This window comes from Microchirus variegatus (genome assembly GCF_963457635.1).
Source record: "Microchirus variegatus genome assembly, chromosome: 16".
Classification (NCBI taxonomy): domain Eukaryota; kingdom Metazoa; phylum Chordata; class Actinopteri; order Pleuronectiformes; family Soleidae; genus Microchirus; species Microchirus variegatus.
The window spans coordinates 833,040-852,872 of NC_139817.1; the positions used below are offsets into that span (position 1 = coordinate 833,040).

Genomic DNA, 19,833 nt, shown 5'->3' on the forward strand with positions numbered 1-19,833 from the left:
CCTACTGGCCAAACATGAGCATTACACTGTAAACATGCTATTTTTTAAATATAAATGGCTGCAAAAACACATTCAAATGTACAAAAAACACATGAATAATGAATCATATTTCATGATACGTGTTTATAAAGCGTCAAAAACACATTTTTTTAGTATCTGCATCAATAGTGTGATGACAATACGTTATTTTATTTTTTTTTAATCAATTTATAACATTATGCGTTGGTAATATTTATATGAATGTATATTATTGAAACTGTTTTTAATTTGATATTTGATGATATATAATGACTGCTAATCCAACGCCGCACTGTAGGGGGAAGCAATGCGTCAGTAGGCGCCAGGGGTTTGCCCCGAAATTCAAAAGAAGAAGAAGAAGGGAAAAGTGGGCAAAACACACGAAGAAGAAAAGCGGCTGTTGAACCTCGTGAAGCGGGAATTGACAGCCCACAAACATGGACTGGTACAGTTTACATTTTTATATCTAAAACTCAAATAAGCCTTTACGCAGCTGCGTTGTTAGTGCTATAATCTTACCGCACTTCCGCATTTGGTCTGACTGTATAAACTGGCTGTTCCGTGCCGGGTCAGTCCACTCCGCTCCGCTAGCCGGAGCTAACGTTGCTAACACGGCTAACGCTCCCGTTCATAGTCAAAGCAGATGCTAGCAGGCTAATGTTGACATTCACCCAGTTTATGAAGATGCAGATCCACGCCGTAAATAGTCACGTTTTTAAAGAAATAAAGCTTAAACATGTATTAAAATGTGTAAACACACAGTTTATAGTAAACTACAGATGCCATATACAGTCTAATACATTTGAAAAGTATAACACATTTTATCAAACTTATCATTTAGTTGTTGTTTATTAAAATGTAATTCGTTCAGCTGTATATGCAAGAAGCTAAAAGTATGAATTAATTTCGTAACGTTATGTTAGTAGTGATGTTTTTCAGTATTATATGTAATTGAATGTGTGAGTGTGTATTTATTTAAAAATATTAAAATGCATACACCATAAAAAAGAACAATATATGTGGGTAATGGAGTGAAATCTTACTTTATTTGATTTTTACAAATATAAAAAGGGTTACACAAATCAGAAACTGTGTTTTAAAGGATCTGTGATCTCTCTGTGATAAATTAGTCAAGATTTAGCAAAGTTAGAGGCTTGGGTTTTGAACAGAAGTGTGTTTGAATGTGGCCGAGGTGTGGAAAATACAGAAAAAAATTCCCTTTATTTGTTTTTTTCCCAAATCAGAAAGTGTGTTTTTAAACATCTCTGTGATGAATTAACAAGTTTAGTTTGGAAAGTACAGCAAAATCGACATTTATTGCATTTTTACCACACGAAACGAACGCACACTTTCACACCAGTGACGCACATTTTGTGTCACCTGTATCGGAGACCTGTGCCGTCTATAAATGAGATGTTTGTTGTTGTCGTCGTGGGGTCAGGGGTCACAGTGAGCTGCCGTCCCCTGTGGTTCGAGATGACGAGGTGACGGTCGCCGCTCGCAGGAGGAGGAGGACCGTGGCCTGTATCTTTTTCCCGTTGAGTCACCGATGTGTTAGAGCGCTGTTAGAAATGCTGCGTCATCATTCATGTGTGTTTTAAAATGTCAGCGTTTTTCCTTGACCGCGCTGCTCTCAGTCCTGTCACCGGGCAGCGGCAGTCCTGTTCCTATGGTAACACCAGCTCGCTCTCAGCTGAGGGCCACTCCTGCATCGCTGTTCAGACAGGCTGGTACGACACACACACACACACACACACACACACACACACACACACACACACACACACAATATTCACATTCAAGAAGCTGAAAAATGACAGAAACTGTTTTTAATGATTGAAATATCGTCTCGTCTCAGTCACTCCCAGAGTTCCTGACGTTTCCGCCATTTTGGCTCCAGGAGGTCGAACACCTCGATACACGCACACACCCAGGAATGCACTCAGCAGTTTGGTAAGACACACACACACACACACACACATTTCTGTTGGTCATGTGATAATTTAATTTTTTAATTTTTTTACTTTACTTTACTATCTTATTTCCTCTTTGTTTTTTTTTATAGAATTTGACCAACTATTAAAACTTTAATTTCGTAGTAAAATACAGGTAAAAAGTGAAAATGCAGCAACAACTTTGTAATTATAGCCTTAAAATGAAATAAGTGGCTTTTTAAAAATGTAAATATGATGATTATTAATGTGCAACAGCCTTTAAAACCAGGAAAAGTCACCACAGATTCTCTCTTCCATATCTGAGACCATGTCCGATGTCACCATTTATATATATAGATATATTATACATATATTGAGCATCTTTCTGTGTGTGTGTGTGTGTGTGTAGAATCTGGACGACAGTGACTGGACGAACAGCCTGTACGTGTCTCCCGTGTCCGGCGTGGAAAACACCAGCTTCTTCACCGACGACATCACCAACCTGAGCTCGGCTCTGCTGAAGGAGGACGATCCTGGAGAAGCTGGTGAGCCAAACAAACGCACCTCCCCTCGTCCTCTTTACATCACGCATCTGGTTTGTTTTTTTAACGCTGTGGTGTGTGTTTGTTTTCCTCGTCTCGTCAGCGGCCGCCAGTCTTTTCCCAGAGTTCCTGGCGTCTTTCCTGACGCATTCGTCGTCTGCGGTGTTTGATCTGCTGGAGGATTTTCAGGCTCTGTGTCAGGATAAGGTTAGATTATTTTTATATTTATTTTTTTAAATCTTAATTTAATCCGTGAGAGCATCAGTGTGAGTGTGTTAATCTGCTGTCCGTCAGGTGGACGTGCTGCAGTCACTGGTCCTCAGAGCCGGTCAGAACAGTAAAACAGCAGGCGTTCGCTGGCTGCTGCAGCAGGAGAACAACACCTGGAGACTCATCACCTCCCTCTACAGGTCACTGTCTGCATGTGTGTGTGTGTGTGTCGGGCGTGAAATGAAAATCTCAAATTTTCTCACGACAAATTTTATGGAATTAGATTTGTGTCAGTATTTTCAAACAACACTTTTCACGATTCAAACGACACGATTCAAACGACACATTTCACGATTCAAATGACAATTTTCACGATTCACAATTCAAACGACACTTTTCACGATTCCAATGACACTTTTCACGATACAAACGACACTTTTCACGATTCAAGCGACACTTTTCACGATTCAAACGACACTTTTCACGATTCCAAAGACACGATTCACGATTCAAACGACACTTTTCACGATTCCAAAGACACGATTCACGATTCAAACGACACTTTTCACGATTCCAACAACACTTTTCACGATACAAACGACACTTTTCACGATTCAAACGACACGATTCACGATTCCAAAGACACGATTCACGATTCCAACGACACGATTCACGATTCCAAAGACACGATTCACGCGACACTTTTCACGATTCAAGCGACACTTTTCACGATTCAAACGACACGATTCACGATTCCAAAGACACGATTCACGATTCCAAAGACACGATTCACGATTCCAAAGACACGATTCACGCGACACTTTTCACGATTCAAGCGACACTTTTCACGATTCAAACGACACTTTTCACGATTCAAAAGACACTTTTCACGATTCCAACACCACTCTTCTCGATACAAACGACACTTCACGATTCACGATTCCAACAAAACGATTCACGATTCCAACGACATGATTCAAACAACGCGATTCCAAATGACACAATTCACGGCACGGTTCAAACAACATTATTATTATTATTATTTGTGCAGGGACCGCGTCCAGTTGGCGTTGGAAGATGACATCATGGCAGACTTGACTGTGAGTGACAGCACCGACACTAACGCTAACATACACTTCTTGACCACTTGAGGGCAGAATAAACAAGTAGGTTGTTGTGTTTTTAGGTTCCCAGCGAGAGCGAGAAGGTCGTGGTGGAGCAGCTTTTTCAGCGCGACGCCGTCATCCGACAGAGTCAGGTGACGACAACACTGCAACACACACACACTTAACACACACATTTTCTGCTGTTTTTTCTATTTCCTGACGGACCAATAATGGTGTTTTAACTGTGTCACAGCTGGTCGTCGATTGGCTGGAGTGCATCGCCAAGGATCAGATCGCCGATTTCTCCGACAACATCGAATATTACGCCAAGAACGTGTGCTGGTGAGTTCACACGTACACAACTCTCTGTGTGTGTGTGTGTGTGTGTGTGTGTGTGTGTGTGTGTGTGTTCTTGTACTTGTACTTGCGGCATACTGAGGACCAGTGAGGGTTTTAAACCAACAAAGTGAGGTCATTTTTACGGAGTGAGGACATTTTGGCCGGTCCTCACTTTGTTTTCATTGAAATCACTTCCTTAGGTTGCTATAACATGTTACTTTTTCTCAAATTTTGGACCATAATTTTTTTTTTCAAATTTTGGACCAAATTTTTTTTTCAAATTTTGGACCACATTTTTTTTTTCAAATTTTGGACCAAATTTTTTCTTTCAAATTTTGGACCAAATTTTTTTTTTTTAGTTTTGGACCCAATTTTTTTTTTCAAATTTTGGACAACATTTTTTTTTTTCAAATTTTGGACAACATTTTTTTTTTTTCAAATTTTGAACCAAAAATTTTGGGTCAATTTTTTTTCAATTTTTTTTCAAAATTTGGGTCAACATTTTTGTTTAAATTTTGGGTCAATTTTTTTTTTAATTTTGGGTGAAATTTTTTATTTTTATTTTGGGTCAAGTTTTTATTTCAAATTTTGGTCGACATAGTATAGTATGACGTTTTTTTGTAAAATGTTGGACCAAAAATTAAAAAAATAAAATAAAATCGAAAAAGTTTTCCAGCCCTTTTTGCTCTGGGGCTCCACCTGCAGACATTTTTATGGTACTGCAACCAGTAGTTCTTTATAGATGTCATTCATGAAGTAGATGTAATTGTGTTGATTTATAAAGTGGAAATGCTGGTCCTCAGTATGCAGCAAGTACAAGAATGTGTGTGTGTGTGTGTGTGTGTGTGTGTGTTACACAGTTAAATGTGTGTGTTTCAGGGAGAACACACTCCATGCTCTGAAGATGAGGAGGAAGAGCGGCGCTGCCTTCACTGTCCCTCTGGTCACTGAACTGGTGAGGCCTGTTTCCATGACGACACACACACACTTCACCTCTCGTCTTAATTAAAACATACATTGTGTGTGTGTGTGTGTGTGTGTAGGACCCAGATGCTCCTCTGCGGCAGCAGCGCCCCCTGGCTGACCTGGACAGAGAGGACGACGCTCGGCTGCTGAAGAATCTGTTCACGCTGATCAGAGCAGGAATGACCGAGGAGGTATTTAAGAGCTTTTAAAGGGACATTACGCCTAAATTGAGGTGTGTGTGTGTGTGTTCTTATGAACGTGTGTGTGTGTGTGTGTGTGTGTGTGTGTTCAGGCTCAGAGACTGTGTAAACGCTGTGGTCAGGCCTGGAGAGCAGCCACTCTGGAGGGATGGAAACTGTACCATGATCCCAACATGAACTCAGGTTCACCTCATAGAGTTTTATCACCTGTTATAATATATGTTGACTCTTCTTCTTCTTCTTGTGTTTCTTCATCCCTTGACCTCTGACCTCTGTCTGCAGGCAGTGTAGAGCTGCAGCCCGTGGAGGGAAACCCCCAGAGAGGCATCTGGAAGGCCTGCTGCTGGAGAATGGCTGAGGAGGTACACTCATCATCATCATCATCATTATCATATCATCAACTTTAGAGCTTTACAGGTCACAGAATCATTTAGAATTCTTGTATTTGTTTTTAAATCCTTAAATGGTCTTGCCCCGACTTGTGGAACAATCTGCCGCAGCATGTTAGACACGCCCCCTCACTACTAGACACGCCTCCTCACTGTTAGACACGCCCCTTCACTGTCCACTTTTAAAACGCATCTTAAACCCCATTTTTCCTCTTTGGTTTTCGACCCAGTACGAGACGTTGGTTTTTATCTTTTCTACAGTATTTTTATTGTTGTTGTTTTAAGTGCTTTATAAATAAAGTTGGATTGGATTGTATAATCAAAGGAAAACGGAATAATCCAACATAGACGATAATCACAACCTCACAGAGCAGATTATGTTTCCAAGAATTTTATTTCTGCTCAAATCTGAAGCCCGACGTTTGTTTTTAACAAAATAAAAGCAGGATAATCTCGTTCTTTTGTGTGTAAAGTACTTTTGGACGCCGTTTCTGTTTATGTGATGATTTAAAGTAAACAAACACACAAACAGAGATGTTGTGTTTGTTTTCCAGGAGCAGCTGAACAGATACGAGAGAGCGATCTACGCCAGCCTGAGTGGAAACATCAAACCGGTGAGTGAAGAAGAAACGGCGCCATCGTCAGTCTGAGGGTCAGTCTGTAGACTTACACTTGTGTGTGTGTCTGTGTGTGTGTGTGTGTGTGTGCGTGTGTGCGTCACAGCTGCTGGCAGTGTGTGAGTCGTGGGAGGACAGTGTGTGGGCGTACTTCAGGGTCATGGTCGACTCTCTGGTGGAGAAGGATCTGATGTCGTCGGGGATGACGCACCAGGAGGTGGAGACGCTGCCCAGAGAATACCTGGAGGCCAAGTACGACAGACACACACACACACACACACACACACAGGTTAAGTCACTAGGCCTGTATGTTGTCGAGGTGGACGCTAACGACCTTCTCTGTCGTCTTCAGTTGGACGATGGAGAAAGTGTTTGAGGAGCTTCAGGCGTCAGAATCTAAGGTGAGAAACGAAACGACAGCGCAGTCACGTGACCGTGTGACAGTCACGTGACTGACGTACATGTGTGTGTGTGTGTGTGCGTGTGCGTGTGCAGAGAGTGTTGGAGGAGACCAGAGAACATTACCACGTCATCCAGAAGTTCATAGTTCTTGGCGACCTTGACGGTAAAAAAACAAACTCTTCTTTACGTCAAGTTTTTTATTTCTTTATTCAACACGTCGACATCATCATCTGACCTCTGACCCTTGATCTCTGTCTCAGGTCTGATGGAGGAGTTCTGTGATTGGCTGAAGGCCTCTAAGCCCCTCCCCTCTCACCTGCTGCGCTTCATGACTCACCTGGTTCTGTTTTTCAGATCTTTGGGTTTGGCTCTGAAGGTAAGTGTGTGTGTGTGTGTGTGTGTGTGTGTGTGTGTGTGTGTGTGTGTGTGAGAGAGAGATTAGGATTAAGATTAGATCATAAAACATAAGGATTTATTAAGGTACAGGTCACAATTTGACTCTTAAAGATAAGGACGAAGATGAGATTAAATTAAGGTTGATTATGCCGCAGATGAATATAAGAATTAAGATTATATTATGAAAACAAAATATTGTGATTGGGATTATAATTAGATTATAAAAATACTATGATAAAGATGAGGGTTATGTTCATTCCAGTATTTAGATTAGGTTATAATAAGTGAGGATAAAGATGAGATTATGATTCAGATTACTTTATAATGGGAACGATTAAGATTAGAATATAAAAAATAAAGATTGTGATCAAATTAAGATTGGATTATTTGAAGAAGAAAAAAAGCTATGATAAAGATTTAATTAGGATTAGATTATAAAAGACAATGAACAAGATGAGTAATAGTCATTTTTATAATCTAATCTGAATCCTAATCTTATAAAGATGAGTATTAAACTAAGAACAGGCTTCAGATTAGACAGATTAGATATACAGGATGTGGATGAAGTTAAGATTAGGATGAGTATTAAGATGAAGTATTCAGATTACATTATATAGGATTAAGATTATGTTATAAAAGCAGGAAAATATGAGGATGAAACTAAGATTAGGATTAAGGACAAATATGAGGATAGAAATAAGTTCACTGTAAAGATGAGATCAGATGTTTTGGGACACTGACGTCTCCTCTGTCCTCTGTCTGTCTCTCTCTCTCCTCTGTCTGTCTCTCTCCTCTGTCTGTCGCTCTCTCTCTCCTCTGTCTGTCTCTCTCCTCTGTCTGTCGCTCTCTCTCCTCTGTCTGTCTGTCTCTCTCCTCTGTCTGTCTGTCTCTCTCCTCTGTCTGTCGCTCTCTCTCTCTCCTCTGTCTGTCTGTCTCTCTCCTCTGTCTGTCGCTCTCTCTCTCCTCTGTCTGTCTGTCTCTCTCCTCTGTCTGTCTGTCTGTCTGTCTCTCTCTCTCCTCTGTCTGTCGCTCTCTCTCTCCTCTGTCTGTCTGTCTCTCTCCTCTGTCCTCTGTCTTTCTGTCTCAGGAGGACGTGTGTGTGGACGTCCTAAAGTCCTACGTGTCTCTGCTGGTCCGGGATCAGCAGACGGACCTTGTTGCCAGTTACGTTGGTCAGTTGCCGTCTGACGTGTCCACGTCTCAGTACGCCGTCTTCCTGGAGACGGTCACTCAGACCGAGCTCCGCCCACACTGCCTGCAGCTCGCCACGAAGGCCGGTAAGAGCCCCGCCCCCCCAACACACACACACACACACACACACACACACACGGTGATGATGATGGTGGTGTCAGTGCAGGTGAACTTAAGTGTGTGTGTGTGTGTGTGTGTGTGTGTGTGTGTAGGTCTGGATGTGGCTATGATAACAAAGCTGGTGGTGGAGACGGTGAGAGAGCGAGACGACCCTGAGTTCACTCATCACAACCAAACACTGGAGACGGCGACAACGGCGGTAAACACAACTATTTATCTACACAACAAAGATAGACGCAACTATTCATCTACACAACGATAATCACATTTATCTACACAACAGCGATGAAGACAACAATTTATCTACACAACAAAGATAAACACAACAATTTATCTACACAACATTAAACACAACAATTTATCTATACAACAACATGAAGCACATTTATCTACACAACAATCTTATCTACACAACAATATATTTACACAACAACATGAAACACATTTATCTACACAACAATGATAAACAACAATTTATCTACACCACAACGATAAAAACAACAATTTATCTACACAGCAATGATAAACAACAATTTATCTACACAACAACGATAAAAGCAACAATTTATCTACACAACATTAAACACAACAATTTTACACAACAATGATAAACAACTATTTTATCTACACAACAATGATAAACAACTATTTTATCTACACAACAATGATAAACAACAATTTATCTACACAACTACATGAAACACATTTATCTGTACAACAATTTATCTACACAACAATGATAAACAACAATTTATCTACACAACAACGATAAAAACAACAATTTACCTACACAACAATTTTATCTACACAACAATGATAAACAACAATTTATCTGCACAACAATGATAAACAACAATTTATCTACACAACAACATGAAGCACATTTATCTACACAACGATAAACACAGCAATTTATCTACACAACAATGATAAACACAACAATTTCTCTAGAGGGCCAGAGGGGGCAGTAGATGCACCGATTATTCTGCTCCTGAAACGTCGTTAGCGCAGGTAAACGTTGTTGTGTGTTGTGGGCGGAGTCACAGCGACGATGTGTTTTAACAGGACGACCAGAGGAAGATTGACATCATCGACTGGCTGCTCTTTGACCCCGCCCACCGCGCCGAGGCCCTGAAGCAGTCGAACGCCATCATGAGGAAGTTTCTGGGTATTTTTCTCTGTTTTTTTTTTTTTTCTTCTTCATTTTTAAAATCATATTATTTTAGAACAGTTTGTTCATTTCTGGCGTGTTTTTGTTTTGTTTTTCTCGCAGCTTTACAGAAACACGACGCGGCGAAGGCGGTTTTCTCTAAAGTTCCAGAAGATTCCATGAAGGAGGTTTGTTCTCAGTGGGCGGGCGTCGGTCAGAACACGGTACCTGTTCCCGCCGAGGACGAGAACGCCATCAGAGAACACCTGTGCATCAGAGCTTACCTGGTGTGTTCTCACGCTGCAGCAGCCAATCACAGACCATCACAGGGTTCTCATGTTCACATGTTTAAAATCAACCTTTTCACACACACACAGGAAGCTCATGCGGCGTTCACCGACTGGTTCAGCCACAGTAGCTCCGCCCCCCAGAAGCCTGCGCCCGCCCCCGAGGCCAAGTTCACGGAGAGGGTGGCCAATGAGATGAGAGAGAAGGAATACCAGGTGTCTCTGGGGGCGTGGTCAAGTCGCCTGGACGTCCTGACCGAAGACGTGAAAGAGAGAATCTACAACGTGCTGCTGTTCGTGGACGGAGGCTGGATGGTCGACAACAGACAGGTTTGATACGCTAATGCTAACGCTAACGACGTTTTTACCGAAATGTTTGAGGACGACGCTAACGACGTTTTTACCAAAATGTTTGAGCGATTAACGCATTTTTACCAAAATGTTTGAGGAATTAACGACGTTTTTACCGAAATGTTTGAGGAATTAACGACGTTTTTACCGAAATGTTTGAGGAATTAACAACGTTTTTACCGAAATGTTTGAGGAATTAACGACGTTTTTACCGAAATGTTTGAGGAATTAGCGACGCGTTCAAACTGACCTAAAAATACTTAAAAATACGCAAAATAACGACATGGATCGCGACATCATTAAATCGAACTAATGTTATGCGTAATTTACTAAAAGACAAAGAAAAGTTTATTACGACGTTTTCTTAAACTCTTTCTTTCACTATCCGACAGTTTAATCGCGATATTTGTATATAAATCGTGATTATGTTTTCAGCCCTACACTGAAGTCCGTTAGCTTAGCGTTAGCCTCAGGTGAATCGTGACAGAAAGAAAGGAAGAAAAAAATTGCTTTAAACAGAAAACTAGAAAAAAATATTTAACTTTTGCGATGTCTCCGAAAACTTTTCTGAAACCTCTCAATCTCGTCTGGTTTTTTTTCCCCCAGGATTCCGAGCAGGATTCCGAGCGCAGCCACCAGATGGCAGCGCTGCGTTCCCTGTGTCTGCCTCGCCTCAGCTTCCTGCTGCTCAGCGTGCTGCAGAACTCGTCCAGACACCAGGAGGCGCTGCGGCTCGCCGACATCATCTCGTCTGACCAACACCGCCTCTACCAGGTCACACACACACACACTCTAACACACACACACACACACACACTACGATGACGTCATCGACGAGCGACCGCGATGTCGTAGATTTGATCGTTTGTTTTCGTCTCGTTTAAACAAACGCAGGTTTTCTCTAAAGACGAACTCAGGAGGTTCCTGCTCAAACTGAGAGAGTCGTCACTCGCTCTGTTGGACCGAGGTCTCGACCCGCTGGGCTACGAGCTGCAGCCGTGACCTCACACACACACACACACACACACACACACACACACACGTGTCATTTTGAATTCTCTCATGTCTTTTTGATAAATAAAAACCTGTTTCTTGAACTGAAACCAGAGCTGATTTTATTTGAATCACGGCTGAATTTAATCAACAGATGTGAATCCATATATATATAAAAAATATATATTATATACCCTTAAAAGTGCAGTCGGTAGAATTTTTGTCATTGTTTATTTTGTCACTGTTTTTAATTCCCTCAATTTTATATATTTTAACTTGAAAAAAATCTGTGTTTGTGTATTTACATAAACATAAATTTATTTATGTATTTATTTTTTTACAAAAACTTGTTTATTTACAAAACGGCTGCCAGTGTTTAGGTCCATCTTCACCGGTGACAATATTCTCTGGATCAGGTTTGTTTTTTACACATCATATATTTTGATATTATTGACTTTTATCTGATTCAAATATAACAGTTGATAGCAAATAATACAAACAAATGCAATTATATACAGTATTTATTATATTATTATATTATATACAGTATTTATTACATACAGTATTTTCACTTTTGTGAAATTGTGTATTAGGGAAATAAAAAATTAACGCATACAATGTGTATTTTTCAATATAATAATCGGCATTGACTGAAAAAAAAAGGCGAAAAAATGTGTTTATTTCACATTAACTGGTTATTTCTACTGTGACTCATATATAACAATAACATGTTGTATAAATAAGAATAGAAATGGGAATCTACACAAAAATATTTGTAAAAATTTGTAAAATGAATTATAAATATTATTATTAATTTAGTATATTTTTAATAATACTATAAAATACACTCTTCGTAAACACACAATTCCATTTCCCTGCAGTGCGCAGTGAGTCCTCCTGTCCGCCAGGAGCCGCTGTTTCTCACCACCTGCCGTTAAACGCATCAGTGAAGAGGAAACAGGAAGACGGAGACGCAGCGGTTCATGATTCACTTTTAGCTGAAGGAATAAATCACGGCTGCGGGAGCGGAGGCAGAGAAAACCCTCCAGCACTGCAGCGGACATTCTTCACTCGGGAGGCCGGCAGTGGAGCGCTGCGTGCCGGCGCCAGGACGAGACGCGGCCCGGTGAAGCCCCGGAGGATTGAAGTCGGTGACGGAGAGAGAGATGGAGAGAACAGGTAAACTTTTCTCTTCATGCGTGGCCGAATCACAGACACACTGACTGACGTTCATCTGTAATTCACTGTAAAAGTCACTGCTTTATTCAAAGTTTCTTCTCATTAAAGTGAAGCGACACCAAACTCCATTTAAAAAAACTGTCATTTTACAGTGAAACTCTGCATTCTGACACATTTAATCTCACCCGTGTCGTTTGTTTTACTGAAGACACAACTGCGATGTGATGTGTTTAAATTCGGCTACACGGCTTTTGTGATTAAATCAACATTGATGGCACTTTTACTTGGCTAAGTTAAGTGTTGTGTTACAGTTTAATGCCAGAGTCTACGTCACTACGTCACTACGTCACGTCACTACGTGTCTGTGGAGACAGAACAGTGAAGACTTTGTTCCTGCACTCAGTGAGAAAAGTGACAAAAAGTGCGTTGAAATTACCTGAAATGTTCTAGAATAACAGTCGACATCGCCCTGAACAAGGATCCGTTGAAAATATTCGCAAACATATTAAGGAATAATTTTAATGAATTTTTGAAATTGAGGAAATTTGCCCTATAGTGGCTCAGATTACTGAAATGATCCAAGCACCATATTTGTGCTTCACAACCTACTCTCTTCGAAAACTACAATATCCACTTAAAAACGCTCATTCTGAGTCGCGTAAAAGTCGCCATCTTTGAAAACGGGGCGTCTATATTGGAATTCAATTGACACCGTTGAGTTTTTCCCGTCACAATTCATCCTTTTTTGGATCATTAACACATTTCTGTCCATCCAAGTTCGACTTCGTACATTTTGCAAGGCGGCCATCTTGAAAACTGGCTGCCATTTTGGATTTTCAGTCGGCGAACGTACTTCCTGAATATCATTTGTGCCAAATTCGGTGCTTGTGTCATCAAGGGAAAAGAAAAACACACGAGAATGTAAAACTAGGTTTAAGTTAGGAACGATTCAAGTGAAAATTATACTTTTTGAAAATCATCAGACGTCCGTTGTTTTGGGGGATTTTCAGGTTTCGAGTTCAAATACCTGGAAATAAGCTAATTTTAAGCTCGTCTTGCGGGATTTGTTGAGTTTGTGTTGTCGGGTAATATTGCGAAGTTCTTGTTTCTCCGGCTTTTTTTTTCGCGCGAATGCACCGCACAAGAATTTGTCGCGTATCGTGGCTACGCGATCCGTACCGGAAAACCCAATTTTCAGCACTTCTTCTATTCATTTTCCGGCGGGCTGTACACCGAGAGGTGCAATGCTGCCCCCCAGAGTTCAAAGTTCTTAACTGCAGTTTACACGTGTAGAACAAATGGGGTTTGGATCTGTGCGTCGTGGATGTTCCTCTGTTTGTGCTCATCTTGTGGGAGGAGCTTAGGACGGAGAGCTGAGATGTTAGCATTCAACACCTGGAGATGATTGTCAGCACCGTAGCTAGCTTAAAGATAACATGTTGTGTTTCTGTTTTTGCAGCTTGAAGAGTTAAAAAACAAACAAAAACAAAGCTCAAACGAAGACGAAAACAAAAGAACGTAAAGATGGCCGACAAGCGCTTTAGTTTTTCTGCTAACCGGCGCATCATCGCCGGGCTGCTGGTGAACCTCTTCTCCTCCATCTGCATCGTCTTCCTCAACAAGTGGATCTACGTCCACTACGGGTTCCCCAACATGACCCTGACCCTGGTCCACTTTGTGGTCACCTGGTTGGGACTCTTCCTCTGCCAGAAGATGGACATCTTCTGCCCCAAGAGTCTGCCGCTGCGCAGGATCGCGTGGTTGGCGCTGAGCTTCTGTGGCTTCGTGGCCTTCACCAACCTCTCGCTGCAGAACAACTCCATAGGAACGTACCAACTGGCCAAGGCCATGACCACGCCCGTCATCATCCTCATCCAGACCACGTACTACAGGAAGACCTTCTCCACAAAGATCAAACTGACCCTGGTGAGGAACCCTAGTTTAACCGTGACCTCTAGAACTTACTGATGGATGGCTAGCATGCTAACGTTTGCTAATTAGCACTAAATGGAAAAGGAAAGGAAAAGTTGGTGGTGGTTCTGTGGTAAATGAAGGATCGTGAGCTGCACCTTCAGAGGTTCTCAAGGTTCTTCTCTGGTTCTCCAGGTTCCCATCACGTTAGGAGTGATACTGAACTCCTATTACGATGTTCGCTTCAACCTTCTCGGGACGGTGTTCGCGACCTCGGGGGTTCTCGTGACGTCGCTTTACCAAGTCGTGAGTGGAATTCTGAATGTGAAATTAAACGTAAAAGAGTTCGTACTTGACTCTAACTGGTTTGTTTTTTCGTTGTTTTTCAGTGGGTGGGGGCCAAACAACACGAACTCCAGGTGAACTCCATGCAGCTTCTGTACTATCAGGTATGACTTCACACCAAATACAGACCTGGACCTGGACCTGGACCTGGACCTGGTGCCACTGTATGATTTAACATTGATGATACTGTACGTTTCTGGGTGAACCCACTTACTCTCAGTTCAGTCTTTGTTTGGGACTTCATTCTGGACTCGTTTACCCTGGAGCTGGATTTAGATCTTGGTTCATGTTCAGTTTGATTCATTTTGATTGATTTGAATTTTTTAGGGGACTTTTGATCCTGGTCTTTGGACTGAAGACCACTGATTTGGGTTGGAGTTGATTAGGGATCAGGACTTTGTTGGTTTGGACTTGACTGAGGACTCGTTTCCCTTTTAGTTTGGACTACTTAGAACTCTCTGAGGACTTGTAGGTGTCGACCACAGATTTGGGACTTTATGGATTCACCACAGGTCTTGATTTAGATCTTGTTTTCTCTCACTTAGGATTTGACTTAAACCTCATTTGGACTCTTGATTGAGGACTCTTGTTGGAGGACCCTTTCATTTGGAACCTTTTAGCTTTTATTTTTGGGACTTTTTGGTTTTGACCGGTGTCTTGAGTTTGGACTTGTTTATGTTGGACTTGATTTGGGACTTGATTCGGGACTTGATTCAGTACTTGATTCAGGACTTGTTTATGTTGGACTTGATTTGGGACTTGATTCAGGACTTGATTTGGGACTTGATTCAGGACTTGATTTGGGACTTGATTCGGGACTTGATTTGGCACTTGTTTACATTTATGTTGGATGATATTTCCTGTTGATTTTGACCTACACTTGAGACTTTGGTGATTGTGAATGAAGACTTGGTTCTCGGCCGATCGTGAGGACAGATGACGTAAACTTCTTGTCCAAACCCTGGTCTTCAGGCTCCTCTGTCCTCAGGCTTCCTGCTCTGCATCGTCCCTTTGTTTGAGCCTCTGACCGGAGACGGAGGGATTTTTGGACCCTGGTCCATCGCTGCTCTGGTGAGACTCTACAGGACAGAACTCTCAAATCACAAGCACACGATGTTTCTGGGCTTAACTGTTTCTTCTTCTTCTTCTTCTTCAGATGGCGGTGTTCTTCTCAGGTGTGGTGGCGTTCCTGGTCAACCTGTCCATCTACTGGATCATCGGGAACACCTCAGCTGTTACGTATCCTTAAACCATGTCCACCAAAAGGGTTTGGGACCGAGTTCAGATTTCAGGTCTTCTCGGTTCTTCATGAGTTCTTCGTGAGTTCTTTGATCTTCTTAAGGAAGAGTTTTTTAGTCTTTCAGGACTTTTTAAGAAGAGATGAAGGACTCTGGTGTCTTCTGTTGTGACATCTCTATGGAGACTTTATGAGAAGTTTCCTCTCTGATCTTCTCGATGAAGACCTTGGTCTTCAGGAGTTTTAAGGGCCTTTGTTCTGGTCTCTTTAAAGTAACATATTTCAGAGATGTCTGAAAAGTTTTGTGGATGTTGCTGATCTCCAGTCGGCAGGAACCGTCTTTGTCTCGTTGAGGACGTCTTCAGGTGTTTGGTTTTCCTGAATCTGGTTCACAGCTACAACATGTTTGGTCATTTCAAATTCTGTATCACTCTGGTCGGAGGTTACCTGCTCTTCCATGACCCGCTGTCACTCAACCAGGTGAGTCTGGCTTCTTCTTCTTCTGTAGTTCTTCTTCTTCTTCTGTAGTTCTTCTTCTGTAGTTCTTCTTCTTCATGCTGCTCACACACACAGGTGTGAACCTGTTTCCTCACTTTTCTTATCCAAACAAAGAAACAAAGAACATTCAAGTGTGTGTGTGTGTGTACTTAAGTAGCAGTGTTGCCACGGTAACCCGCACACAGCTCAAAGGTGAGGAAGGTGAGGGGGCGGAGTCTCTCTCCAGAGACGGGGGGAGGAGCCGCTGCTCGTTCAGCGATATCTCTGGCATTTCTCTGATGTTTTTAACGTCTGCTCTCACCCCTGTCTCACCCCTGTCTCACCCCTGTCTCACCCTCCGTCTCACCCTCTCACCCCTGTCTCACCCTCTCACCTGCTTCTCACCCTCCGTCTCACCCCCGTCTCACCCTCTCAACCCTGTCTCACCCCCGTCTCACCCTCTCACCTGCTTCTCACCCTCCGTCTCACCCCCGTCTCACCCTCTCACCCCCGTCTCACCCTCACCCCTGTCTCACCTCCGTCTCACCCTTGTCTCACCCCCCGTCTCACACCCCGTCTCACCCTCCGTCTCACCCCCGTCTCACCCCGTCTCACCCTCTCACCTGCTTCTCACCCTCCGTCTCACCCTCTCAACCCTGTCTCACCCCGGTCTCACCCTCTCAACCCTGTCTCACCCCCTGTCTCACCCCCGTCTCACCCTCTCACCTGCTTCTCACCCTCCGTCTCACCCTCTCAACCCTGTCTCACCCCCGTCTCACCCTCTCAACCCTGTCTCACCCCCTGTCTCACCCCTGTCTCACCCTCTCACCTGCTTCTCACCCTCCGTCTCACCCTCTCATGCCTGTCTCACCCTCTCACCCTCCGTCTCACCCTTCGTCTCACCCCCGTCTCACCCTCTCACCCCCGTCTCACCCCTGTCTCACCCTCCTGTCTCACCCCCTCAGGCTGTGGGAATCCTGTGCACTCTGGCTGGGATCCTCCTCTACACTCACTTCAAACTGCTCGAACAGGACGAGGGGAAAAGTCGCCTGGCGCAGAAACCATAGAGCGACACACCTGTCAATCAAGTGCACGGACTCCTGCCATTGGCTGTTCACAGTGTGTGAATGACAGGCAGCAGCACACGCCCATTTTATACACACACACACAAACAGTATATATATATATATATATATAAATAAAGTATATGTATTTTTCCAAGAGAGTTCAGACAAGTGTTAAAAGTATTGTTGCGTCACAAGTTTTTTTTTTTTTTACCAACATAAAAATTAGTTCATTTTCCCAGAATGCACTGCAGCAGCAGCCGTTGCTGTTGCCAAGGAGACGACGACGAGGTTAAAACGCTTCAAACTCAGGCTGAACAAGATTGGAGAAAATTCATCGTTCCGATTTTTTTTTTTCCCGATATTGCAATTTAATTTACGATATCTATGCGTGTATATGTACATGTATACAGTATGTATATGTCAGTGTTGTATTATTACTGTGTTACAGATTAAGAACAAAAGACTAAATTACGCAGGGTGAAGTCGTCGCGGTTACAAATCGTGATGTTGCCGTGGAAACTATATAAGTATGAGTTAATTTAGTGTTTATTTGATTTTTAAAATAGAGAATTATTAAAGTTTGAATATTTTTGTGACTGAGCCTTTAAAGAGAACAATGTTTCACTGATTTCTCACTGATTTTTCTTCCTTTTATCACAGTTTTCAAACAGAACGTTCACAGTCTGCTGCATTTCACCGTTTCTCTTCGTCTCAGTTCGTATTTAATCATTTTTATTTTTGAAAGATGAAAAAGTCGTAGATTTGAATAAAAGTCGCTGAGTGGGGATTTTTGGGGATTTTTTTACGTGATTTATTTTGTGTGTGTTTTTTTTTTTGTTTTTTTTTAAACATTTCATATGAAAAACCTTCAGTTGTGATCGTGACTGAGGTCAATGTTCGGTACGAAGACGATTAAAAATCCAAACTGAGCTCTGTGTGTGTGTGTTTTTATTATTATGTATATATGTACACTCATGAAGTACATACAGAGGTTTTGTTGTGTATCAGTGACGTTGGTCTGCAGCGTTACCATGGAAACACTCCATCATGACTGGTTTTATTCGACTCGACTGAAAACAAAAAAAAAACTGATTCTGAGTTTTTACTTTTAAATGTTTAAAAATGAATAATTTTAAAGAAATACAGGAGAGTTCTTTCTTTATCGACGGTTTACAGACGAGTCGGGTTAAAGGGGGATTTTTCACTGAAGTTCTACGACTGAGAAGTGGAGGAAACTAAAGTCAATCTGTGTCAGTAAAGCTACAGTACGTGTTTTCAATTCATTCATTCATTCATTCACCTGTGAGTGAAAGGTTTTCCTGAGCCGCTGGAGGTTTTCCTCTGTAACACAAGTGTGGCTCTGTGTGTGTGTTTGTACACATATATATATATATGTATATATATATATGTACATTCCACAGAACTTCAGTTTGTCCGTCCTGGGAGAGATTCCTCCTCTTCCTGAGTTTTCTCCCATATTTTCCCCTGATTAAAGTTTTTATTCATGTTATTTCCTCATTGAAGGTCAAAGGTCATCGCTCACTGCACACACACTAAAGTCCTTTGAGGCTGACAGTGTGACTTTATTATAAAACATTTATTTAACAATAAAAAATCACCGGCATCTCATTATCACAGGCGTCTAAACTACTTAAAATCGTGTTATAATGACTTATTTCTGTTTAGCAGCATAAATGTTGTTTTTTATTAAACCAAAAACGTTTTATTGTGAACTGTGGAAATTGTACTAAATATTGTTTGAGATATAATTTTAAGATATTATCGTCCACTTCTGTATAAAAGTTGTTTTTATATTTCTTTGTTTTTCTCCTATATGTATATATACATATATATATATATGTATACTGTTACTGTACCAATGCTTCTGTTGCTACTACTGACAAAGTGTTCACATTGAACTTATTGTCACTTTAACATGTGAAAATAGTAAAAAGTACATTAAAACACACAGTTATTTCTTATGTGACGTAATCACATGAAAGTCAGGGTTTATAATCCATAATAAGATAAGAATAAAGTAACTTTAATATGCTCGTGCTCAAATAAAGAACACTGTTATGTATGTTTAGTAAGTTTTTTTTTCAAGTATATGCCTGTTATTATTCTAATAAGAATTATTTATATTATAGAAAGTAAAAGCAAATGAACATGTTAAAGATGAAAGGACGTCACATAAAGGCAAAGTCTGCAACAACAAAAATCTGCCATTTAGAAGATAATGATTCTAAACTCAGTGTAAAATAAAGAATTTGTTTTATTGGATTTATTTCACCCATTGAAATAATAATATTAATAGTTGTTTTTTTAGTCAGGCACCGCGTTCGGCGCCATGCACGGGTCCTTGTTCGCTTCACGGAAACCGACGATAGTGACCGATGTTTGTTT

The 19,833-nt window shown here is 41.5% G+C and overlaps 2 protein-coding genes across 2 annotated transcripts; both read left to right on the plus strand.

Moving 5' to 3' along the window:
- Positions 1-405: 405 nt before the first annotated feature.
- nup107 (nucleoporin 107) lies at positions 406-11,273 on the plus strand. Its single transcript, XM_083903038.1, has 26 exons — positions 406-463; positions 1,460-1,542; positions 1,656-1,748; positions 1,877-1,971; positions 2,362-2,497; positions 2,598-2,701; positions 2,789-2,904; positions 3,756-3,804; positions 3,891-3,962; positions 4,064-4,152; positions 5,029-5,104; positions 5,193-5,306; positions 5,408-5,498; positions 5,598-5,677; positions 6,259-6,318; positions 6,428-6,573; positions 6,674-6,722; positions 6,817-6,886; positions 6,984-7,099; positions 8,207-8,396; positions 8,523-8,629; positions 9,496-9,598; positions 9,704-9,867; positions 9,958-10,197; positions 10,825-10,992; positions 11,113-11,273. Exons 1-26 carry the CDS (start codon positions 456-458, stop codon positions 11,218-11,220), a joined length of 2,727 nt encoding a protein of 908 aa, XP_083759164.1. The 5' UTR covers positions 406-455; the 3' UTR covers positions 11,221-11,273.
- Positions 11,274-12,249: 976 nt separating this feature from the next.
- slc35e3 (solute carrier family 35 member E3) lies at positions 12,250-17,672 on the plus strand. The gene is made up of 8 exons (XM_083903282.1): positions 12,250-12,390; positions 13,850-14,316; positions 14,497-14,607; positions 14,691-14,750; positions 15,619-15,717; positions 15,803-15,885; positions 16,279-16,363; positions 17,326-17,672. The coding sequence occupies exons 2-8, from the start codon at positions 13,915-13,917 to the stop codon at positions 17,425-17,427; spliced, it is 942 nt and encodes a 313-aa protein (XP_083759408.1). The 5' UTR covers positions 12,250-12,390; positions 13,850-13,914; the 3' UTR covers positions 17,428-17,672.
- The last annotated feature ends 2,161 nt before the right edge of the window (positions 17,673-19,833 follow it).

What these genes read in the sequence shown, in the direction of transcription:
- nup107 (XM_083903038.1), top strand. An exon ending in GGACGATCCTGGAGAAGCTG is followed by an intron (nt 2,498 to 2,597) that starts GTGAGCCAAACA and finishes TCGTCTCGTCAG; the next exon opens with CGGCCGCCAGTCTTTTCCCA. An exon ending in TACGCCAAGAACGTGTGCTG is followed by an intron (nt 4,153 to 5,028) that starts GTGAGTTCACAC and finishes TGTGTGTTTCAG; the next exon opens with GGAGAACACACTCCATGCTC.
- slc35e3 (XM_083903282.1), top strand. Translation starts at nt 13,915, where the DNA reads ATGGCCGACAAGCGCTTTAGTTTTTCTGCTAACCGGCGCATCATCGCC. An exon ending in CCTGGTCCATCGCTGCTCTG is followed by an intron (nt 15,718 to 15,802) that starts GTGAGACTCTAC and finishes CTTCTTCTTCAG; the next exon opens with ATGGCGGTGTTCTTCTCAGG. An exon ending in ACCCGCTGTCACTCAACCAG is followed by an intron (nt 16,364 to 17,325) that starts GTGAGTCTGGCT and finishes TCACCCCCTCAG; the next exon opens with GCTGTGGGAATCCTGTGCAC.